A 24597-nucleotide genomic window follows, 5' to 3' on the forward strand; every position below is an offset into this window, starting at 1 on the left:
GAAGGTGGGGTTTGTTAATCCGTATTACGTTTTCAAATACGCGGTTGGGTCGTGCAGCCGGTCACGCGGTGCGATTGGACCAATAGCGTTCGCGAATGGGGGCGGGTTTCGCCTTATACGGGGTATGTTTTTAAAATACGCGGCGTTCCCCATTACACGCATAGGGGGGGCGCCTAAAGTAAAGTGTGCCGCTTTAATTACAAACAGATAATTTCTCATTTTACGCCATCGCTGTGCAACTACATGGTTTACAGTTAATTTACAAGAGTAAAGCAGAAGCCACCAGATAGACATGTCTGAATTCAGCAACAATTGTTGGTAATTGTAGGAATATAAACAATTGTAGGGATTCTACCCCCCCCCCCGGCGCCAGGGCAAAGTGGTTCGGTCCGTGCCTCGTGGGGGGGGGGGGGGGGTCAATCAGGCGGGGCGCGCATGCGCAGTGAGCGCGCGGCACGGGAGGAGACGGAACGCAGCCATGGTGAGGGCGCGGCGGGGCCGCTTCGGGTCGTTTCGTGCGTTTCGTGGGCGATAAATCGCCCCCGGTCGGGGCTGCGAGGGCCACCGGCCACGGCCCGGGGCTCGGTGGCGCGGGGCTCGGTGGCGAACTGGCGGACTGCGCGGCCTCGTCCCCGCAGTCGTGGAGCCGTGGGAGCGGCGCGCGGGCGCGGCCGCGATTTTAGCTTCCGCGTTCCGCTGCGTTCACTACGAGAGTAGTGGTGGTGTAGTGCACTACCAGTGGTGGTGGTGGTGTAGTGCACTACTAGTGTGGTGGTGGTGTAGTGCACTACTAGAGTGGTGGTGTAGTGCACTACCAGTGGTGGTGGTGGTGTAGTGCACTACTAGAGTGGTGGTGTAGTGCACTACCAGTGGTGGTGGTGGTGTAGTGCACTACCAGTGGTGGTGGTGGTGTAGTGCACTACTAGAGTGGTGGTGTAGTGCACTACCAGTGGTGGTGGTGTAGTGCACTACCAGTGGTGGTGTAGTGCACTACGAGAGTTCTGATGGTGTAGTGCACTACCAGTGGTGGTGGTGTAGTGCACTACGAGAGTGGTGGTGTAGTGCACTACCGTGGTGGTGGTGTAGTGCACTACCAGGGTGGTGGTGTAGTGCACTACCAGTGTGGTGGTGGTGTAGTGCACTACCAGTGTGGTGGTGTAGTGCACTACCAGTGGTGGTGGTGTAGTGCATTACGTGTGGTGGTGCTGTAGTTCACTACGAGAGTGGTGGTGGTGTAGTTCACTACGAGAGTGGTGGTGGTGTAGTGCACTACTAGTGTGGTGGTGTAGTGCACTACTAGTGTGGTGGTGTAGTGCACTACGTGTGGTGGTGCTGTAGTTCACTACGAGAGTGGTGGTGGTGTAGTGCACTACCAGTGTGGTGGTGGTGTAGTGCACTACCAGTGTGGTGGTGTAGTGCACTCCATTGTGGTGGTGTAGTGCACTACCAGTGGTGGTGGTGTAGTGCACTTCCAGTGGTGGTGGTGTAGTGCACTTCCAGTGGTGGTGGTGTGCACTGCGAGGGTGGTGGTGGTGGTGGTGTAGTGCACTTCCAGTGGTGGTGGTGTAGTGCACTACCAGTGTGGTGATAGTGTAGTGCACTACGAGAGTGGTGGTGGTGTAGTGCACTACCAGTGGTGGTGGTGTAGTGCACTACGAGAGTGGCGCTGTTATCAAGTGCCCGCTACATCGTCCCGGGTAGCCGCTCGAGCCGAGGCGGCGCGTGATTCGTGCGGCGGCGATTGTGGGTCTCCAGTGCAGGAGCGGATGTCGGTGTTCCGAGTGGTCGCTGCCTCTGGCCACATCGCCACTGCGTCATCGGAAACTGAGAGAGATTAGAGTTTGGTTGGGTCGTGCTTGCAATTCCATACCTGTCAACCCCTTATTACAGACTATGTCAGACTTGATTGGTCACACTTATAAATATCAACGTTTATCCTACAAAGTCCCATCACAAGATATAAACACACAAATAGGCAAATATATATATATATTGCCAGTATTGAAACAGCTATGCCGTATGGACCTAAACTAAATTTCCCTGTACAAGAATACGAGTAAACCATAATATGGCTTGACAGATATACAATTCAGCCCGTTATCCCTCCTGGGGTCGATAAAACAACATAAGCAATCTTTGGGTATCGTCAACAGTGCGTTTCCCACGTGATAGACTCACGGCCCGCTATCAGGGAATGTAATATTTTCGCTTTTTTAACGCGTTCAGTGCTGTGGAATGGGTGACCACCAAAGAGTAACAGACAGCCGCTGCTGCTACTGCTGTGGGTGGCCCTGTGGGGGCGACACGATCTGCAGAGGACGGCGCATCAAACCCATTTAGTTTAAGTTAGTTTGATGTAACCAGGTGGGAAGGTGAACAAGAGGCGTGAGATGAGTCTCATTTGCAAGAGCTATCCCGGGGGCATTAGTCTGACGATTTCCGCAAATTGCTGAATCCCATTTGAGTAATGTGTGGGCGATTTTGGAATTTGTCAAATGTGTACACGTTAGATATTTAACGCTTACGATTGGCATCAGGGGGTGTGGTTTGGTGGGGGTCCTTAACGTCCAATGTGAAGCATGCTGCTCCGGCTATTATTATACCCGCAGTATTAATCAGGGCGGCCGCTGCATTAAAAACTACCAACCTCTGCAACAAGCAGCGAACGCCTATTGCCACAAGGACATGCCGCCGGCCCCCACGCTACTCCACGATACACTACTTGTTTAAAACCATCTGAGAGCCAGCTGAGTGGTCAAGTCAATGGTTGCATTGTACGTCTTATGATGCGCACGTGCCCACGTTCCCCCTGCCTTTAAATCTGCACTGACCGGCAATGTGGGGGGGGGGGGAAGTATGGTCAAATAACCCGTGCTGTGCGGCACGCCGCGTCGAGGAGGCTGTCCATGTGTGTAGTGTAAAGGAGACGGTATTTTGAAAATGCAAAAACTTTTGTCAATAAACAGTGTGGCCTTCGAAGTAATAAACAGCAGTAGGTGACGTGTCAAGCAGTGGCCCTGCACCGCACGTAGGCCACAGGTAGCGTCTCACCTCTCCCCGTTGCCTACTACATATATACATATTCCTTATAAGGCAGTGTTATTACCTTGCTGGCTTTGTCAAGGAGTGCACGAACCATCACGCAAACGCCAGAACAGAGGTCGCGACCGAGTACCCGATACCCGTACCCTACCCGATACCCAGCTACCCGTACCCAGCCGGGTACGGGTACCCGTTTGCGACCCTGGTGCGGCTGGGTACGAGTAAGGAATCAAAACCCGTTTGCGACCTCTGTGCCAGAATCATCCTTGGATAACAAATCGAAGAAAGACGGTGGGGTCACTGCATCGTGCGGCGCTTTCGGATGCCCTTATTCAGCAGTCTGGAATGGTCTTCCGATATTAGGAAGCCACTGGAGCTATGCACTTTTCAATCTACATTGAAAGCTAATTTATTTATTACTGCTTTTTGTGTTTAGTTTGTTATCCTTCCCCCGCACCTTCGATTAGCGTGGTTGGCTACGTACGGTGCGAAATAAGTTCAACATACAGTATATGCATACAAACCCTAGGCGCAGTCAATACAGTTTTGACACAGTCAATTATCAGATTGTGCAGAGACCTGATAAATGACTTTCCCGATGGTACCCCCAATGATTTGAGGGTCTAAGACGGGAAGCACAAGGACCTTACAAACACGGAACTCCTCTCTAACTTCCTAATAAGCGGCTGAACTGCCCTCTTTAAATGCCCACGCAAAAGCGACGTTACGAAGCGTTGGGGCTGATGTGATATGTCCACATCTTAACCGCATCCCCACTCGGTTGGCTGATTGGGTGGGTGCCCCTGTGGTCGAGGTGAGTGGCAGCAGTGATGAATACCACGACGAGGTCCCGGAGTTTACGTATCTTGGAGCCACTTTAAGCCGTTGGTTCCACCCAATATCAACAGGGAGAGCGACGCTTTGCTCACCCCACCGGCAGTGTGGCGTTTGAACGTAGTATGGATGGGATGTAACAGGCTGGTTGAATGAACGCTCAACATAGGAGGAAGAATTAACAGGGTAAATATATATGAAGATTGACCATGATAATAGCTATAGAAGGGTGATAAGGAAACGACTGTACGTCGGTGAGCGAGTGATGGGAGCATATCGGTGAGTGTCGGATCATCAATTTACTCGGTATACACAAACCATTCGCTGAGACCTGAAATAAACTTGGGAGGACCCTCGTAAAAAAAAGTCATGAGTCTCAGTGAGGCTGTCCTGACCAAAATAAAATTACGTAATAGTCAACAATAGCGCTTTCTGCCTGTGTGCGCGTGCGCCTTGATGCACGCGTGCGTGTGTGTGGTACAGACGGCGACTCTGCGGCCCTACCTGAATGCGGTGCGTGCCACGCTACAGGCCACACTCTGCCTGGAGAACTTCTCCTCGCAAGTCGTGGAGCGGCACAACAAGCCCGAGGTGGAAGTGAGGTACGTGGTCCCTCCTGCTCCCTCCCTCTTGCTCCCTCCTTCCTGCTGCCTCTCATGCTCCCTCCTGCTCCCTGCTCCTGCTCCCTCCTGCTCCCTCTCTCCTGCTCCCTCCTGCTCCTCCTCCCTCCCTCTTGCTCCCTCCTCCCTCCCTCCCTGCGGTTTCCTCATGCTCCCTCCCTCCTGGTCGCCCGTGCTCCCTCCCTCCTGCTCCCTCCCTCTTGCTCCCTCTTGCTCCCTCCTGCCTCCCTGCGGTTTCCTCATGCTCCCTCCCTCCACCTGCTCTTCTTACCTCTTCCACCTGGACTGGAAGCTGCAGCACTGAGTTCAATGAATTTATTTAAACAACGTTGTCAGAGGCAGTGCTATAAGAGGTATGCCTGCACTGAGGTGGCTAGATTGAGATGCCTATGCTGAGGTGGCTATGCTCGGGTGGCTTTCCTGCGTTGCCTATACTGATGTGGCTATGCTGAGATGACTATCTTAGTGGCTGTACTCAGGTGGCTATGCTGAGGTGGTCAGACTGAGATGGCTATGCCGAAATAACTAGACTGAGGTGGCTAAACTAAGTAAAAAATATAATTTGAACATCCATATTATTAAATAGGCGCTGGGAATGGGTACATACAAAATAAACACGATTCAGGATATCTTATTTTGGAATGTAGTTCATAAATACATTGATTAGAGAACACACGCAGGTTAATGATGTCATCCAAACTCTTAATAAAGGGTGAGTGGATGTGGGCAGGATGTGTCATGGCTAAAAAGAATGGTGGTGGACAGCGGTGAATGACGGAGTGGCTCCCCCGGGATGGAACGTCCACCGAGGAGATGGAGTGATGAAATCCTTTCGTGTGCACACGATGGATGGATTTATTGTCTTTGCGGGATCGTGAGAGGCAGCAACGGCTTGAGAGGATTTCATCCGGCAGTAGATTGAGCACGACTGACGATGAGTTGGGACGGGCAGAGGTTTTTAATCGGCAAGATAAAGTGGGTCAAGGAAGAGAGGTTACGTCCAAATTAGAAATCGTTTGCCAACATGGGAGGACGATCGCGTTCACCCGGGGCTCTCGTCACCAGACGGGGAAGAGACTTGGCCAGGAATGGGAATGGCCGGAGAGCGCCTGCGAGTCGTCGAGCGAGTTGCCTGCGTGCTCTGACTTGTCATTGTTGCCGGGGCGCTCGGTCACACGATCGGGTCGTGCGCTCGTGATAACTTCGACTTGGGCCCGCCGCCAGCGCCGCAACAAGCGGTGGCGCTTGGCGCAGGTGAAGCGTGCAGCGTCGCACCGCCAGTCCCCGCCCCGCAGCGACCCCCGAGAGCCCGGGAAGCCTGTTGCGCGTTACAAGCTAAAATTATACTCTTAGGTTTTTTTGGTAAAGTCACGTAGGTAAAATATTATAATAAAATAATACTGTATCAAAACTTGATACAGTAAATTTGGCTGTGATGGTCCTACCTGAAGACGGAGACTTGTTTCCACCGAAACGTCGTGATTATATTTAGTTATTTTCATTTATTATTATTATTATTTTATTATTATTATTTTACCTACGTGACTTTACCGACAAAACCTAAGAGTATGAATCCTTGCAGTCACGAAAGCTTCAAATCTAGAATTAAGCTAAAATAATATATTATTCCAAGTTCACACCACTGTATATTCTATTAAAGTAACAAATAAGCAGATAGTTCCACCTCCTTCACGCGTCTGGGAGAGCTTTAATCCAGTTGGAATTGGTTCAACGCGAAACAACTGTGGGCCATTTTGAGAATTCATTGTCTCCAAATATGCTTGAACCAATGCTGGTGAACTGCCAGATGTTTATAGACAGGGGACCCTCTCCATTAGATGTGGGTCCTCATGTACATTCTGGAGTTGCACCGCAGATAGATTCAATAAACTTGCACCGTTGAAGGACGTGTGGATTAGCCTTGTTCAGTCGTAGATGCTGGTCACGTTCCTGAAGTCATAGAACACAGGGAGCCAGCACTTATAACTATGCAACTGCTCCATAATATTGGTCGCGAAAGCCTACGTGTTAAACTATTCAACTACTGTTTAACCTATGTTTTATTTTACCAAGGAAGGCCCACTGAGCTATTTATATCTTTTTCCGAAGTGACCTGGCCACAAATGATTGCTTAACGAAGTGGGTTCTCACGTGGAAATTTATAGCAGCCAAATAATCAAAACGCCTATTGATACTAAATGTAGAGGGAAAAACTGGATGACCCGGATAAAAAGCCACAGGAAGAGAGACATGCAAAATCAATATACACAGGCTTCAGGGCCTGGATCGAACCCACAACCTCCTGTATATCAGGCAAGAGCGGTAACATCTCGCCACCGCAGAGCTTCTGATCATGGACGAACTGTCGTGTACACATGTATACTGCTGGTGGTCAGAAGTGGCGAGCGGAGTGAGGAGACTCGCACCGTTGTGTGAACGGACCTCGTGCTGGCTGTCAGACCCCACAGCTCCCGAAATACAGACAACACACAACGGTGAATACAGGGAAAGCCCGGCAACGTTGCTCAGTGGGGAGAAACAGCAGCTCCACGTCAAGGTTTCACCTCCTGGTTGGAGGTTGATTTGGCCCATCATACTTCGGGATGTGGAATTTCCACCAGTGGCTCAGGGCTGTGAAGCAGAGATGAGCACCAATGGCTCAATGTTCATCTGAGGAGCAGGAAATCACCCTGACAGAGCGAGAGTTTTATCTCACCGTAAGCGGGTGACGGCACTTTGCCGAACCGCACCACGTGGACCCTCGCGCGCGTTAACGGCCGCCGTCCCCGTGCTGCCCCGAGCAGGAGCGGCAAGGAGCTGCTGCTGCAGCCCGTGATGATCAGCCGCAACGAGAAGGAGAAGGTCCTCATCGAGGGCTCCATCAACTCCGTGCGCATCAGCATCTCCGTGAAGCAGGTACCGCTCGGGGGCTCGCGCGCACGCACCCGGCCCCCGCGTTGGCCTCGCGTTCAAATGCGCACCCCGTGTCCCGTGCGGGCCCTGACACGCACCTTGCTCCCGCCCCCCGCCACTCTCCCCAGGCCGATGAGATCGAGAAGATTTTGTGCCACAAGTTCATGCGCTTCATGATGATGCGGGCGGAGAACTTCTTCATTCTACGGCGCAAACCTGTGGAGGTAACCCCTCACCGCTCGCCGCCCCCTCACCACTCGCCCCCATCCTCGCCTCTCACCTCCCCGCATCTCCTCGCCCTCAAACACACGTCTCAGCTTCCTCACCCCTCTCCAAAACCTCTAAACTAACTAAACTAAACTTTTTATTTCACCAGGTAAGGCCCCTACTGAGCTATGTAGCTCTTTTTCAGAAGCAATCCTGGCCACCACAAATGATGGCTCGGCGAAAGTGGCTTGTCGTCGCATGGGAATTGACAGCAGCCAAATACTCTCAACGCGTGGTGACGTTGATTGTAAAATGTGGAGGGAAAAAACCGGAGGACCCGGAAAAAACTCCACGCGACCGCGGGGAGAGAGACACGCAAACTCCAAATATACAGCAGCAGGCGTCACGGTCGGGATAGAACCCGCGACCCTCTGCATACCCGGAGAGGTGGTTAACATCTCCTAGCCACCATGGTGCCCTCCTCACCCCTCTAACCCTCCCTGCCTAACCTCTTAGCCCTCACTTTAGTCGTCACACTTCACCCCCCTGTGTCACCCTTTTCTCTTAATTCCTCAACCTTATTCCCGTGTCTCACCTATTCACCTGTGGCATAGGGGTGTGTGTGTGTGTGTCTGTATTTACAGCTCGTGAGAGATTGAGCTGGTAGTGCGTGGTGTCACACAGTGTTAGTGCTGTGCGTGTTGTGTTTATGGCGGAGTGCACACACGACGGCGCGTGTGGTGGTGTGCGACCGACTTGGAAGCGAATTTGCTGCTCCGACGAGCACTTACGCGGCGCTCGCATCCTGCATGAAGCCCCTAGACCAGTGCTGGAAACTCCACATTTCTACGGTGGGGCTGAGACTGTATCGGACAACCGCTGTTGACTCCCCCACGTAATCGGTACTCGTTTACAGTCAAGCCGCAGTTCCTCCATGACTTGAAAACTCGCACCCGTTTCCCCATTTTCTTAAAGAACCAAAACCTTGGACCATCGTCATTTTCTAATAACTATCGGCCTATATCAATGCTGCCATTTTTTTAAAGCAAAAAAACTCGTTGACAGACTACAGATGCAGGAACATCTGTAGTCTGGAAGACTTGTTGACAATCAACCGGTCTGGAATTCTACCCCCCCTTTATAGCACTGAGACACAGTGTGCCGTGTGGCATGTGCAGTGTCACGTAGACGATGTGCGCTGTACGCTGTGCGCTGTACGGTGTGTCCTGTACGCTGTGCGCTGTACGCTGTACGGTGTGCCATGTGCGATGTACGGTGTGCCTTGTACGCTGTGCCGTGTGCGATGTGCCGTGTGCGGTGTACACTTACACCTGCTACATCGAAAACGGCGTCTTCCCCCCCTCCCCGCTTTTGTGGGCGCTGCGCAGGGCTACGACATCAGCTTCCTCATCACCAACTTCCACACGGAGCAGATGTACAAGCACAAGCTGGTGGACTTCCTCATCAACTTCATGGAGGAGATCGACAAAGAGATCAGCGAGATGAAGCTGTCCGTCAACGCCCGCGCTCGCATAGTGGCCGAGGAGTTCCTAAAAAACGTGAGGCTATCACCGAGACCCCTCACTGAGACTCACCATCACCGAGACTCATCACAGAGAGACTCACCACCTCAGAGACTCACCATCACTGAGACTCACCATCACAGAGACTCACCATCACTCAGACTCACCATCACAGAGACTCACCACCACAGAGACTCTCCATCACTGAGACTCACCATCACAGAGACTCGCCACCACTGAGACTCACCACCACTGAGACTCACCACCACTGAGACTCACCACCACTGAGACTCACCACCGCTGAGACTCACCACCACAGAGACTCACCATCACAGAGACTCACCAACACTGAGACTCACCATCACTGAGACTCACCACCACTGAGACTCACCACCACTGAGACTCACCACCACTGAGACTCACCACCACTGAGACTCACCACCACAGAGACTCACACCACTGAGACTCACCATCACTGAGACTCACCACCACTGAGACTCACCACCACTGAGACTCACCACCACTGAGACTCACCACCACAGAGACTCACCATCACAGAGACTCACCACCACAGAGACTCACCACCACAGAGACTCACCATCACAGAGACACCACCACAGAGACTCACCACCACAGAGACTCACCATCACTCAGAGACACCACCACAGAGACTCACCACCACAGAGACTCACCACCACTGAGACTCACCACCACTGAGACTCACCACCACTGAGACTCACCACCACTGAGACTCACCACCACTGAGACTCACCACCACTGAGACTCACCACCACAGAGACTCACCACCACTGAGACTCACCACCACTGAGACTCACCACCACAGAGACTCACCACCACAGAGACTCACCACCACGGAGACTCACCACCACAGAGACTCACCACCACAGAGACTCACCACCACTGAGACTCACCACCACTGAGACTCACCACCACTGAGACTCACCACCACTGAGACTCACCACCACTGAGACTCACCACCACTGAGACTCACCACCACCACTGAGACTCACCACCACTGAGACTCACCACCACAGAGACTCACCACCACTGAGACTCACCACTCACAGAGACTCACCACCACAGAGACTCACCACCACTGAGACTCACCACCACTGAGACTCACCACCACAGAGACTCACCACCACAGAGACTCACCACCACAGAGACTCACCACCACTGAGACTCACCACCACTGAGACCTCCCCACCACTGAGACTCACCACCACTGAGACTCACCACCACAGAGACTCACCACACAGAGACTCCCACCACTGAGACTCACCAGCCACTGAGACTCACCGACACTGAGACTCACCACCACTGAGACTCACCACCACTGAGACTCACCACCACTGAGACTCACCATCACAGAGACTCACCACCACTGAGACTCACCACCACTGAGACTCAACCACCACTGAGACTCACCACCACAGAGACTCACCACCACTGAGACTCACCACCACTGAGACTCACCACCACTAGAGACTCACCACCACAGAGACTCACCACCACAGAGACTCACCACCACTGAGACTCACCACACTGAGACTCACCACCACAGAGACTCACCACCACTGAGACTCACCACCACTGAGACTCACCATCACAGAGACTCACCATCACAGAGACTCACCACCACTGAGACTCACCACCACTGAGACTCACCACCACTGAGACTCACCACCACAGAGACTCACCACCACAGAGACTCACCACCACGAGACTCACCACACTGAGACTCACCATCCACTGAGACTCACCACCACAGAGACTCACCACCACTGAGACTCACCACCACTGAGACTCACCACCACAGAGACTCACCACCACTGAGACTCACCACCACGGAGACTCACCACCACTGAGACCTCACCACCACTGAGACTCACCACCACTGAGACTCACCACACAGAGAACTCACCACCACTGAGACTCACCACCACTGAGACTCACCACCACTAGGACTCACCCACACAGAGACTCACCACCACTGAGACTCACCACCACTGAGACTCACCACCACAGAGACTCACCACCACTGAGACTCACCACCACTGAGACCTCACCACCACAGAGACTCACCACCACAGAGACTCACCATCACAGAGACTCACCACCACTGAGACTCACCACCACTGAGACTCACCACCACTGAGACTCACCATCACAGAGACTCACCATCACAGAGACTCACCACCACAGAGACTCACCACCACTGAGACTCACCACCACTGAGACTCACCACCACTGAGACTCACCACCACTGAGACTCACCATCACAGAGACTCACCATCACAGAGACTCGCCATCACCGAGACTCCTCGCAGAGAGACTCCCTGAGACTCGCTCACGCGCTCGCTACCGTCAGTCACTCGGCACTCGAGACCCGGTCACCGCCGTGACTCGCTCGGGGTCCTCCGGGTGCTCATTTAGAGCCTGGCTGCTGCTGAGAGGTTGCGGGATGAAATTCCGTGGCGACGTCGGTGCTGATGGTGACGCCTCCTGCCTTTGTCGTTACAGTTCTAGGCTGAGACGGCGGGAGCCCTGCAAGACGTGCCCAGCCGAGGACCACCGGACGCCCCCCCCCCCCCCCCCCCCGCTTGCGTCCACGCGGCGCGTGCTGCGACCTCCACGGATTTTTTTGTACAAAAAAATTGTCGGTAGTGGGCTCGCTTGTAAACGACGTGTGATTCGGATGGTGTCAGTGACGATACATATTCATTTATGAGTCGGTAAGCAGCCACGCTTTTGAGAACCATTTCCATCCCCGGCTCATCTTTGTATGCGCCTCCTCTTCTTCCTCTTCGCCTGGCAGGGCCGAGCACTCGCCGGTGTGCACCCGTGGGAGGGGGCGGGGGAGTCACGGCGCTCGGGTTTTGATTGACAGCTTAGTGGGGGCGGTCTAACGAGCGTGATGGAAGAACGGCGTCAATAATAGCAATAACACCCTCTCGGCGCACAGCCCTCCGTGAACCCTAATCGTGAGCCCCCCACCCCCCCACAAATTTTATTCTCAGAATGTATTCTCAGAATGTATTCTCAGATTGTATTCTCGCCGTTCGTTCACTGGGGCAGCGACGCGACCTCCCAGCGGTGGAGAGCGCGTGTTCGCTGCCCTTAAGATGCCCCGGCGTAAAGCGCAGAGGGGGGCGGCGGTGTGTGGGGGGGACACGGGAGGGCGGTGGGGGGTCTGGGCCCATGCGAGTGCCGCAAGTTTTGTCACTGGAGCATCCGAATAAAAACGACCGCAGCTCGCCGACCCACGTGATGTGCTCTTGCTCGAGGGAGACGCAAAAAAAATGGGATTCGACCGACCATCGTGGTTTTTTTTGTTTTTTTTCAAAGCAGTCCTTTATTATTTCTAAGTCTACGCTAACGGGGCGCCGGGCGGGTTGGCGGGCAAGGAGGCAGCAGCAGCAGCTCCTCGCGGCTCGTCGGGTGGATCTCGCGCTCCTCCGCGCCACCCCCGGCTCACCCCAGCTCACCCCAGCTCACCCCAGCTCACCCCAGCTCACCCCAGCTCACCCCAGCTCCGTGTGCACCTGTGGGCAGGGGACCAAGGGGAAAAGCGTGGGCGGTCGAGGTGAAAGAGTCGCTGAATGGTGAAAGCACGAGTGGGTGAGGAGTTGAGTGAGTGAGCGGGTCGGCGGGTGGATGGGTCGTTGGGTGTAAGCGAAGGGTGTGGGTGAGCTCGTGCAAGGCAGTGGTTGGAAGTGAACGGATTTGTGGGTGGGTGGGGGTAGGGTGGGTTGGTCAAAGTGAGCGGGTGAAAGTCTGCGAATAGGTGCGTGGGCAAATAAGCAAGTTGGCGATTGAATCCCTGGCATGGCTGATGGTGTGGGGAGCAGTCCCCCCCCCACCCCCGTGGACAGCCGAGCGATGCCGCAAGCGTTTCTACCGACCGCGACGGGAGACCGCGGGGCCAGGGAGCTTGGCAACGGCGCCCGGTGGGCAGTGGAGAGCCTCGGCGGAGCTGCGTGCCCTCATCTACCCGACTGGCTCCAAACCGCGCCCCTCCCACTCCAGGCACCGGTGCGGAGACGGCTTCCATGCTCGGCGTGGTAGCGCTGCGTGGTTGCACTGTGTGGTTGCACTGCGTGGTAGCGCGTGGTAGCGCTGCGTGGTTGCACTGCGTGGTAACGCTGCGTGGTAACGCTGCGTGGTAGCGCTGCGTGGTTGCACTGCGTGGTAGCGCTGACGTGGTTGCACTGGGTGGTAGCGCTGCGTGGTAGCGCTGCGTGGTAGCGCTGCGTGGTTGCGCTGCGTGGTAGCGCTGCGTGGTAGCGCTGCGTGGTTGCGCTGCGTGGTAGCGCTGCGTGGTTGCGCTGCGTGGTTGCGCTGCGTGGTAGCGCTGCGTGGTTGCGCTGCGTGGTAGCGCTGCGTGGTTGCGCTGCGTGGTAGCGCTGCGTGGTTGCGCTGCGTGGTTGCGCTGCGTGGTTGCGCTGCGTGGTTGCGCTGCGTGGTTGCGCTGCGTGGTTGCGCTGCGTGGTTGCGCTGCGTGGTTGCGCTGCGTGGTTGCGCTGCGTGGTTGCGCTGCGTGGTTGCGCTGCGTGGTAGCGCTGCGTGGTTGCGCTGCGTGGTAGCGCTGCGTGGTAGCGCTGCGTGGTTGCGCTGCGTGGTAGCGCTGCGTGGTTGCGCTGCGTGGTTGCGCTGCGTGGTTGCGCTGCGTGGTAGCGCTGCGTGGTTGCGCTGCGTGGTTGCGCTGCGTGGTAGCGCTGCGTGGTTGCGCTGCGTGGTTGCGCTGCGTGGTTGCGCTGCGTGCCTGCGCTGCGGCGTTGGCCGTGCGTACCCCGCTCCGGCCCCGCTGCAGGCAGTGGACGGCAGCCGCGTGCACGCTGGGGAACAGCCTGGCGCCTCCCGGGTCCGCGCCTGCCGGGTCCGTTGCTGTGCCCGTCTCCGTGACGCCGGGCGTGAAGAACCCACAGGAGTGGAGTTGCTCCAGGACGCAGTCTCCTCGTATGGGGGGCGGGGTGGGGGAGACGGTGACGGGCACGGTGCCACCGTCACGACCGTGCGGGCGCGGCAACGCGGGGGTGCGGGTCGACGGTGTGCGAGCTCAGCCCTTACCCTGACAGGCGGCGATGCACACCTCCAGGCCCATCGCGCCCAGCCCCGCCATGGCCTGTGACGCACACGCCGAGCACAACAACAACAACAGCAGGAGCCGCCATTCGCCAGCAAGTGGCGGGGACGTCGCCACGGCGCTTTGTGCCGAGCGCAGTCGCAGGCCGATAACGGTTACCCTTCCCGGGGACGTCGAGCCAGGCCCCGGCTCGAGAGTCGTGCTCTCACGTTGGGGAGATGCGCCTGCTGGATGTGTCCGCTAGCGGATGACCACTGCTACCCGTGCTCCTGATGGCCTATCCGCCCCGTGGTCTCACGTCATCGTTTTGTGGGCGGGAATTGCGAGTGGCGAGGATCTCGGCTCCGGAAGACGTCGTTGTCCCATCAGATCCATACGGGGAGGTGGCCGGGTGGCTCGGAGGTCAAGAACGCTGAGCCAGCGATGCTGAGATGCTAGGTTCTAATTCAGGTTTCAAGCCACCATGTGATTAAACCGGATTCTCAAGCGTGTTGAGTTGATGGGCCCAGGTACGGTCACCAATGAATGCACGCAAAAAAACACATTAAATCACGCGAACTCCGGTCATTCTCGCAGCGGCGTTTGGCTAAGATGGTCATTACATCTTTCAGTTTGTTGCCCCCCCCCCCCCCACGCCTCCGATTCGCCACGGTTGGCTACGTACGGTACGAAAGAAGTTGACTGGCCACCGGTAGTTCGAGTGACTGTGGAGTGAATCGGCGAGCAGCGACACGGCCCGCCTGGGTTACGCCTCCACGTGCCCTCCACGTGCCCTCACCGTCTTGAGGGTCTTCACGGCAACGGTGTCCACCAGGTTGACCGGAGAGAAGTCCAGAATGAGCGAGTGGATGGCGGGCCGGGGAGCCGCGCGGTCCTCCGTGTCCGGCGCCATCAGCCCCGGCAGCCCCGGCAGCCCCGGCAGCCCGAGCGCGCACTCCCTCCCCGCCGGCTCCACCGCCAGCCCCGGCTCGGCACCGGGCGCCGGCATCTGGGCCCCGTCTCCCGTGGCCGGCGCCACCTGCAGATGGGGGGGAGGGGAGGGGGGCGCGGCCACATCGCCGAGTGACCAGGAGGAGTCGGTGGGGCCATCGGTATCGTGGGCAGCGGGGAAGGTCATCGCGTTTCCACTGTGCCGGTGTTCGTTGCAGGGCCACTGGCGGCCCTCTGGTGGCCTTTAGTTGCGGCCCCCTGAACGTGCGCCCCTCCCCCCTTCACCCCAGACAATACACAACGTTTGAGAACACCCCCCATCATCCTCGTGCTGCCGTCACACCCCCCAGTGGTTTCACGTGGTGTGGCGGTCCCTCGCTCACACTGATGATGTCTTATCGGCGAAAGTGGCCCCAATCTGAAAATTGGTCAAGAACACTGTCATGTACGGCGGGGTCACGGACATCTGTCAGCGGTCATAATATTTCCATAGGCGTAGCCAGGGTCATAGACGGCAGTGTCAATGACGGGTGTAATTGGAATCGCTCTTTCATCATTTCAACATGTGTCATTCATTGTTCTAGGTATCAGTAGGCTCATGATTACCCGACTCATCAGCCGGGTCATTACATCACCAGGGTCAACACAATCCTATAGATGTGCGTGGTTATTGCATTTTCACAGATGTCGGGTGGCCATCGTCTGTCCGTGGCTGCATCGGTGCTGGGTCCTGGAGGAGGTGAAAGTTGACGAGGCGCGAGTGGACGATGAGATGAGAGTGAAGAGAGAGCGAGTGGAGGAGATGAGAGATGAAGCGATGGGAGTTGCGTGCAAGCGAGTGAATTCAGGTCTGGCTTGGGGGTGGAGTTATAGTAGGTGGCTGTCAGGGTGTGAGTGGAGAAGCGGTCCTGTAGCAGTTAGCGCGCTGCGCTACGAACCCGGCGACCCTAATTCGATTCCTGCTCGCGATCAATAACGATGACGAATATCTGGACCCGGTCCTGGCCCTCCCCTAGGTCGACTCGGCCTCGTATGAGTACCTGTTTGCGATGTGTAGTGAACATCGACGCTCAGGAGGCAAAGGCGGTCGGGCGTGGTGCTGGCCACCCACCCCCTCCCTCATGTGCCGTGCCGGCCTTCATTAAGTGCTCGCTAACAGCACTTGCCCCAACAGTCTGCTAAGGCTATACGGCAGATCTTTGTCTTTGGGGTATGAATTGCTAAGGGGGTAGATGGTGTGGGTGGATGGGGTGTGAGCGAAGGCACAACTATAAACTATTACAACTATTTTTTATCTAACCAAGGTGCGTCCCACTGAGCTGTGTATCGATTTTTCAGAAGCGACCTGGCAATCACCAATGATAACGAAGTGGATTGTCACGTGAAAATCTATAGCAGCCAAATACTCTAAATGCGTGATGTTGATTCACTGTGTAAAAAATAAATTTGTTCCTGGGTAATAAGTGTTATTTCCTAATTGTTTATGCTTTAAAAGTACAGAAAATGGCTATTCCCACAAACTTTGCTTTTGTGACCAGGACAGTGATATGTTGAAATGTACCTATTTTCAATGAGAAAACGTGTGCATTTGTGTCATTCCTTCACATAAAGTACTGGTCACAAAAGCAAAGTTTTTGGGCAATAATAGCCATCTTCTATACTTTTTAGGCATAAGCAATTAAAAAATAACACTACCCAGCGACAAAAATCGTGTTACATAATGAATTATAAATGTGGAGGACCTGAGAAAAATCCACGCGACCACGGGGAGAGAGACACGCAAAGTCCAAAAAATGTACAGTACGTGCCAGGGTCAGGATTGAACCCACGTCCTGTACACCAGGCGAGGTGGTGAACATGTCGCCACCGCGGCGCGAGTGGATAAGGTGTGAGTGGCGGCAGTGTGAGTGGAAGAGGTGCGAGAGGTGTGATTGGAGGAGGAGGAGTGAGTGGAGGAGTGAGTGGAGGAGTGAAGGAGAAGGCGTGGGAGGAGGATGAGTCGTCTCGCCTTGTTGTTCCCTGGAGCCCCGTGAGCTCTGTGCCTGGAGCACCTCCTGTCTGGAGCCCGAGCCTGCTCCAGGAGCCCCGTCTGCGAACCGATGTCACGCGGTGAGCGGCGCCGACTCGCGACGGCGCATCGCGTTCACGGTGGCTATGAGATGTTAACTCCCTCGCCTGGTACGCAGGAGGTTGTGGGTTTGATCCCAATCCTGACGCCTGCTGTATATTTGGAGTTTGCGTGTCTCTGTCTCAACATCATCACGGTGGCTATGAGATGTTAACTCCCTCGCCTGGTACGCAGGAGGTCGTGGGTTTGATCCTAATCCTGACGCCTGCTGTATATTTGGAGTTTGCGTGTCTCTGTCTCATCATCATCACGGTGGCTATGAGATGTTAACTCCCTCGCCTGGTACACAGGAGGTCGTGGGTTTGATCCCAATCCTGACGCCTGCTGTATATTTGGAGTTTGCGTGTCTCTGTCTCATCATCATCACGGTGGCTATGAAATGTTAACTCCCTCGCCTGGTACACAGGAGGTCGTGGGTTTGATCCCAATCCTGACGCCTGCTGTATATTTGGAGTTTGCGTGTCTCTGTCTCATCATCATCACGGTGGCTATGAGATGTTAACTCCATCGCCTGGTACACATGAGGTCGTGGGTTTGATCCCAATCCTGACGCCTGCTGTATTTTTGGAGTTTGCGTGTCTCTGGGTCCTCCGGTATTTCCCCTGCACATTTAGAAACAACGTCACGCGTTTCGAGTGTTTGGCTGCTGCTATAAATGTCCACGTGGTGATGCTGAGCCCCGCTTCATTGAGCTTTCCTTCGTGATAGCCACGTCGCTTCTGTCAAAGAGCTACATAGCTCAGTGGGCCTTACCTGGTCAAATAAAAAATAGTTTTAGTTTCTATCATTCACAGGGGAGAACTCCCGGCTGCTCCCACAAGGAGACCTCCGTAAGAGGTTTTTGGGTTAGATCGCGTAAATGTGAATGTGTCGTTAAACCCGCCACCACCCGACACAACCAATTAATAAGGTTTGTCACGTAGACAAAACGTCGTTACGAGTACAGCACACCGGTTGTGTGTTCGAGAGTAAAACCCACGCCAACATTTACGATTGAGACATCTTCCACATTTACAAGGAGACCTCCGCAACCCGACGATCGGCCGAGTCCACCAACTCGAGAGAGTCGACCAACTCGAGAGAGTCGACCAACTCGAGAGAGTCGACCCCGGTGCAATCGGAGGGTGGAGGCGCGGCCTCCCGCGTGTTCGTGATCATACTACTCGCTGCCTTCGTCCTTAAACCCTTCACCATCCTCCCGCCTTCCCCTACCTAACTCCACCACCCTCCCTTGCCCTATCATCACCCTCCCTTGCCATCCTACCTCTCCCCCTTCCTAACCTCGCCAGCCCTTCCTTGCCCTATTATCGCCCTTCCTTACCATCCCTTCCCCTCCACAACAACTCAAACTCCATCCATCATCATCAGCCAATAGCGAATGTACCATTTATAATTCTTGTAAAGTGATTCTCGATTTGAAGCTTTCGTGACTGCAAGGATTCATACTCTTAGTTTTTTTCGGTAAAGTCACTTGTAAAGTGCTTTGACAAAATCTCATCCTCGATGAGATGAGACGACCTATTTATCCCGAGAGAGTCGCACTGAGCCCTCGAACTTTCTCAGGAGGGTCCTGCTGCTGCTGCTGCTGCTCCGTTGGGTTTTTATTTTCAAGATGTTTTCGGGCCAATGAATGACGATCTGCGTTTGTTACTATACACGTGTGGCAAGACACCGGAGCAACCCGGAGAAAACCGGAATATGTATTCACACTGGAGGAATCCGATGAGCTATGAAGCTCTTTTTCCCCCAAAGATTCCCGGAAGGAAACCCCGACGCCTTGCGCGAGGGGGCGCAACGCTTTATCCCCGTACAGATGGACACAGATGGCGACTGGTTCACTTGCTGCTCCACCGCCTTCACCTGGGCGAGCCGAGGGGTACGGCACCCCCTTGCCGCCCACGGGCGAAGGAATGGAGTCTCAGCACAACACCGGTGTGCAGGAGAGGCCGATCGAAATTCGGTTTCGGCGCCAAAAGTTGGCAAATGGCCTCTTTCGGCATACTTTCGGTTTCGGCCGAAAGTCAATTTTTTACTTTCGGTTTCGGCCGAAACCAGAAATTCAGTTTGGGTCGGCCTCAAGTATGCAGCAATCCACCAACCCCCACTGATGGTTGACCTCCACAGCGCCGGCTGACGGCCGTGCGTGCGGGCGCGATGGCCTCGCCTAGACAGCGCAGCGCTGGGCACGTGGTTGAACGACGACCACGCTGAACCCCCCCCCCCACTCTGGGGTGGGGGTGAGGGGGTGAGGCTGGTGCATCTACCGGACATCTCAAGTCAGCCAAACCCACGGCACCCACGTGTACCCGTGTATTCCCGCGTGTGCCCTCGTGTGTCTATGTACCCGTGCGTCTATGTTCCTGCATTTTAGCCGCTCACAGCAATGAGCGGAGCGGCGGGTGGCTAAAATGTAGCAAGTTGGCACAGTAGGGGGTACAGCTGGTGCATCTACCGGTCATCTCAATCAGCCAATGCATGGCACCTGCTGGGTCTGTCCCAAGACCTCCTCCTGTTAGCAGCGAAGCCTTCGACACTTCACGTGATGGCCTCAAAGTGCACCTGGCCTGGCACGGGCGCCGCGGTTACGTCGCCGTCACTTAGTGGCGAATGGCGGGTAGAACAGCAACAACAGAGGGGGTGAGGAGCCACCACCCCCTGTCACCCCCCTGCCACCCCTAGGCATATATCACCTTCTTGACGAGGGCACGCACGTAGAGCTCGACGTTGGCGAAGTAGAGGGCGGCGTTCGCCCGGAAGATCTTCACGCCGGGCAACTCCCGAGCCTGCACAGAGAGGCAGCGACCACCACCACCCCGCACCCAGCCAGCGTGTGGTCGCCACACACCACGTGACCCGGTTACATCACAGAGAGCGGGGCGGAGGCTCACGGCCCGGTGTTTGGAAGCTCTTTGTGGTGGTGGTTAGCAGTGGTGGTTAGTGGTCGTGATTAGCGGTGGTGGTTAGCGGTCTTAGTGGTGGTGGTTTGCGGTGGTGGTGGTTGGTGGTGGTGGTTAGCGGTGGTGGTTGGTGGCGGTGGTTGGCAGTGGTAGTTAGTAGTGGTGGTTAGCACGGCGGTTAGCGAGCGGCTGCGCGACAAAAACACGGTTACCGCGAGTTCGATTCCGGCTCGCGGCCAACACCGGTGACGATTATCTGAACCGGTCTTGGGCCTCCCACCATAGGTCGACTTGGCCTCAAATGAGTACCTGGCGTGGTGTGTGAACATCGCTACTGGGGAGATAAAGGCGGTCGGGCGTGGTGCTGGGCACCCACCCCCCTCGTGTACCGGCTCGGCCTTCATAGGCGTTACTCGTTAACAGCACTTGCCCCAACATTCTGTTAGAGGCTACACGGGGGATCTTCGTCTTTGGTGGTGATGGCTGCGGTGGTGTCGCTTTCACCGAGTGGCAAGTGGCAGTCGTTGATAGCGATTGGGTGTTGTGATGTTGTTGGTGACATTGGTGATATTATGGTTTATGATGGTAGTATGGTTGTGCTGACGATGTTGACGATGGTTGTGGTGATTGTGATGATGCTGTTTGTGGTAGCGGCGGTATTGATGGCGAGAGTGACGCTGTTGGTATTCTTGGGTGGCGATGGTGGTGATGGAGGTGGTGGTGATGATGATGTCAGTGATAATGACAATGATGATGACGGCTGGTGTGTGCTCCATGCAGCGTCTACTGCCTCCTTGGATTGGTTGAAACAACGTTTAGCCTTCAACCATTAACTCGTTTCAACACTGTTACTTTTCTATGCGCACGTACAAAGAAAGAAGATGGTAGTGGGAATGATGGTGGTGGTATTTGTGGAGGTATCGTGGTAGTGGTGGTAGTGGCGATGATAGTAATGCTGCTGGTGCTAGTGGCGATCGTGATGGTGGTGATGGTGGCGATGGTTATAGTGGTGGTGGCGATGGTGATAGTGGTGGTGGCGATGGTGGTGGTGGTAGTTGCGATGATAGTAATGCTGGTGGTGGTGATGGTGGCAATGGTGATAGTGGTGGTGGCGATGGTGATAGTGGTGGTGGCGATGGTGGTGGTGGAAGTTGCGATGATAGTAATGCTGGTGGTGGTGGCGATGGTGGTGATGGTGGCGATGGTGATAGTGGTGGTGGCGATGATAGTAATGCTGGTGATGGTGGGGCAATGGTGGTGGTTGGTGATGGTGGCGATGTCACCACGCAGTTGTTCTCAATGTCACAGTACGTCTCGCAGTCCGGCAGCTTTCCCAGCAGTGAGTAGCGCGGCCTGTGACAACGACAAAGATTCCCCGCGTAGCCTTTAGCGAGTAACCGCTACACCACCGCTCCCCACACGTGCACGCACGCACCACGACACAGCCACAACACCACCCTGGGCAAGCCACACCACCCCTGGGTCGAACGAAACGAGCCCAAGCGGCAACACTAACTCGGGCAGCCTCACCAACCCCCGGAGAGGCTCACCTCTGCGTGCGCACGATGACCGTGAGGAGGGAGAAGGCGACGGAGGCGGCGAGGCCCAGGTCCAGCCCCAACAGAACCACGGCCACGAAGGACACCAGCCAGATGGCCTGACGCACCACACAGTGTCGGTGAGGCGAGGCGCTCCACCCCAACAGCTCCACCCTGGACCCCACCAGCTACACCCTGAACTTCGCAGGCTCCACCCAGGACCCCATCAGCTCCACCCTGGACCTCACTAGCTCCACCCTCGACCCCTCTACCTCCACCATAGACCCCACGAGCTCCACCTGGACCCCAACAGCTCCACCATGGACCCCTCCAGCCCCACCCTGGACCCCACCAGCTACACCCTGAACTTCGCAGGCTCCACCCAGGACCCCATCAGCTCCACCCTGGACCTCACTAGCTCCACCCTCGACCCCTCTACCTCCACCATAGACCCCACGAGCTCCACCTGGACCCCAACAGCTCCACCCTCGACCCCTCTACCTCCACCATTGACCCCACCAGCTCCACGTGGACCCCACCAACACAACCTAGGACCCTGCCAGCTCCACCCTGGACCCCTCCCGCTCCAGCCTGGTCCTTACGAGCTCCACCCTGGAACCCAACAGCGCCACCCTGGACCCCTCTAGCTCTATCCTGGACCCCACCAACCCTACCCTGGACCCTGCCAGTTGTAGCCTGGACCCCTCCAGCTCCACCATGGACCCCTCCAGCCCCACCCTGGATCCCAGCAGCTCCACCCTGGAGTCATGGGCTGGACATCCTCAGCGCCCGCTCCCCCCGGGTCTGCACTCACAAAGTCGGCGCGGCTGGTTCTCCACAGCACGGGGAGGTCCCCGAACTGGCAGAACATCCCCCTGAGGTTCACCACGATGATCGCGGCCAGCGTAGCCTGGGCGAGGGTGGCACGAGATGAGAGGGAGTGAGGTGAGAGCCGGGGGAGGGGTGGGGCGGGGGCACCGTAGTTGTCAATTTGAGACAAAGGCAGCCAGGCGTAGTGGTGCTGGCCACCTATGGCCTCATCCCCATACCGACCTTTCAGGTGCTACTCGCTGTCTGCACTGGCCTCAACGGTCTGTTACAGACTGGTGGCATTGGTGGCACTGCAGGTAGTTGGTAGTGGTGGCGATCGAGGGGATCTTTCGTCTTGTGTGTGCATGTGTGTGTGTGTGCGTCTGCGCGTGTGTGTGTTTGCATGCGTATGCCTGTCACTCACCCTGGGTAGAGGCTCCAGGAGACGCCCCATGGACAGCGTGCTGACCAGCACCACCAGGCTGGCCACCAGACCCGCCACCTACACAGAGACACAGGCCCCCCGTGTACCATTTCATATCGCTGTTGGGGCAAGTGCTGTTAGCGAGCGCTTGTTAAGGCCAGCGCGCCACACACACACAAAGGGCTGGGTGAACGGCACACTGCGCCTGTCCACCTTTGTATCCCCAATGCCGATGCTTACACACCACACTAGGTACACGTTTAAGGCTGAATCGTCCTTGGGGGAGGCCCAGGACCGATTTAGATATTCCTCACCGATGTTTGGTCCTGAGCGGGAATAGAACTCGGGTTGCCGTGCCCGTAGTCCAGGTGCGTTACAGGGAGGGAGGTGGAAGGGGGAGGTATGTAGGTATTTTGAACTTCTTTCACACCATACGTAGCCAACCGTGCAAATCGGAAGTGCAGGGGAAGGATAGCAAACTAAACACAAAAAGCAGTTGTAAAGAAGTGAGTAATGAATCTAGATGATGATTTTAAAGTGTATAGCTGCAACGGCTTCCTAATATCGAAAGGAAGAGCGTTCCAGACGGCCGCAGAAGCGCATCTGAAAGCGCCACGTGATGCGGTGACCACCGTCTTTGTTCGATGGCCAGCCAAAGCAGCTGCTCCTGCAGCAAGGATGACCACTGGAGTTGGCATGATCGTTTATGCTCCTTGACGAGATCAGCAAGGTGTCGTGGTTCATTTGTGGAAAGCGCTTTGTGTGTAATGAGCGCGACCTTATCACGTATTCGTTTTGCAACCGGAAGCTAATCCAGCTTGGCGAGCACTGGACGGACACGGTCGGATCTTTCAGTACCCGTCGCGACACATGCCAGAGAATGTTGTACACGCTGCTGCAGCTTTATAATGTTTTTTCCAGACTTCCCGTAGACTATTGTGAGGTGCAATGAAATCGAGCGTTGTCCGACCCTCGGCTGCACGCCACCGTGTTGGCTATGTCACGACTCAATAGTGGTCGAGTGTGGCGGAGAGCCCTGATGTGGAAATTGCAGGAGGGGAGGGCGGGAAGGCCCTCACCTGCGTGTGGCCTCCGCTGTTCTCCTGCAGGAGGCTTCTGGACATGGAGCAGGCAATGGGGAAAGCGCCGAAGAAGGCGCCGAGGACGTTACTCAGACCCAGGGCCAGCAGCTCCTGCACGAGAGCGGGACGGGGGGGGAGAAATATTATTTGAGTTTTTAAAAAACATATTTGAAATAATCCATTCGGTGTCTGTGGATGAACGTCGATCCACGCGTCCCAGGCCACCACAACTTCAGCGCTCACTGTCCCCAGTCACAAGATTGTCTCCTCCAGGAGTGGCTCGCGACGTGGGTCTATGACTCTCCGTGTGAGTCTGTGGGTCTCTGAGAGCCCGTGGTCTCTATCAGTGTGGGTCTTGACGTGGGTCTAATCGTGAGTGCTGTAAGGATAAATCCATCCATCAATGCGCAATACAGACATCTTTCCGTACGTATAAACATCCATCCGAGATGCCATCAGATGGATTTCTAAATTAAACAAAGGCAAAGATCCCCCGTATAGCGTAAACAGAATGTTGGGGCAAGTGCTGTTAGCAAGCATCT

General features: G+C 55.5%; 2 protein-coding genes across 2 annotated transcripts in view; one reads left to right on the forward strand and one right to left on the reverse strand.

Annotated features, from left to right (window-relative positions):
- Positions 1–346: 346 nt before the first annotated feature.
- On the forward strand, positions 347–12422 carry LOC133342716 (actin-related protein 2/3 complex subunit 4). The gene is made up of 6 exons (XM_061552052.1): positions 347–481; positions 4360–4478; positions 7301–7412; positions 7538–7633; positions 9005–9175; positions 11684–12422. The coding sequence occupies exons 1-6, from the start codon at positions 479–481 to the stop codon at positions 11687–11689; spliced, it is 507 nt and encodes a 168-aa protein (XP_061408036.1). The 5' UTR covers positions 347–478; the 3' UTR covers positions 11690–12422.
- Positions 12352–24597, reverse strand: part of LOC133342717 (prestin-like) — a 28192-nt gene continuing 15946 nt past the window's right edge. The window contains exons 9-19 of the mRNA XM_061552053.1: positions 24053–24166; positions 22974–23051; positions 22554–22649; positions 21752–21858; positions 21485–21554; positions 19995–20087; positions 17185–17265; positions 15025–15264; positions 14231–14285; positions 13953–14116; positions 12352–12705 (exon numbers count right to left, since the gene is read on the reverse strand). Of these exons, the coding sequence (XP_061408037.1) occupies positions 12685–12705; positions 13953–14116; positions 14231–14285; positions 15025–15264; positions 17185–17265; positions 19995–20087; positions 21485–21554; positions 21752–21858; positions 22554–22649; positions 22974–23051; positions 24053–24166 (1119 nt within the window). The 3' untranslated portion in view covers positions 12352–12684. The remainder of the gene's footprint in view (positions 12706–13952; positions 14117–14230; positions 14286–15024; positions 15265–17184; positions 17266–19994; positions 20088–21484; positions 21555–21751; positions 21859–22553; positions 22650–22973; positions 23052–24052; positions 24167–24597) is intronic.

Source organism: Lethenteron reissneri, chromosome 15 (assembly GCF_015708825.2).
Source record: "Lethenteron reissneri isolate LAM-NWPU_2019-01 chromosome 15, ASM1570882v1, whole genome shotgun sequence".
Lineage (NCBI taxonomy): Eukaryota > Metazoa > Chordata > Hyperoartia > Petromyzontiformes > Petromyzontidae > Lethenteron > Lethenteron reissneri.

What these genes read in the sequence shown, in the direction of transcription:
- LOC133342716 (XM_061552052.1), top strand. An exon ending in TCAGCATCTCCGTGAAGCAG is followed by an intron (nt 7,413 to 7,537) that starts GTACCGCTCGGG and finishes CACTCTCCCCAG; the next exon opens with GCCGATGAGATCGAGAAGAT. An exon ending in TACGGCGCAAACCTGTGGAG is followed by an intron (nt 7,634 to 9,004) that starts GTAACCCCTCAC and finishes GGCGCTGCGCAG; the next exon opens with GGCTACGACATCAGCTTCCT.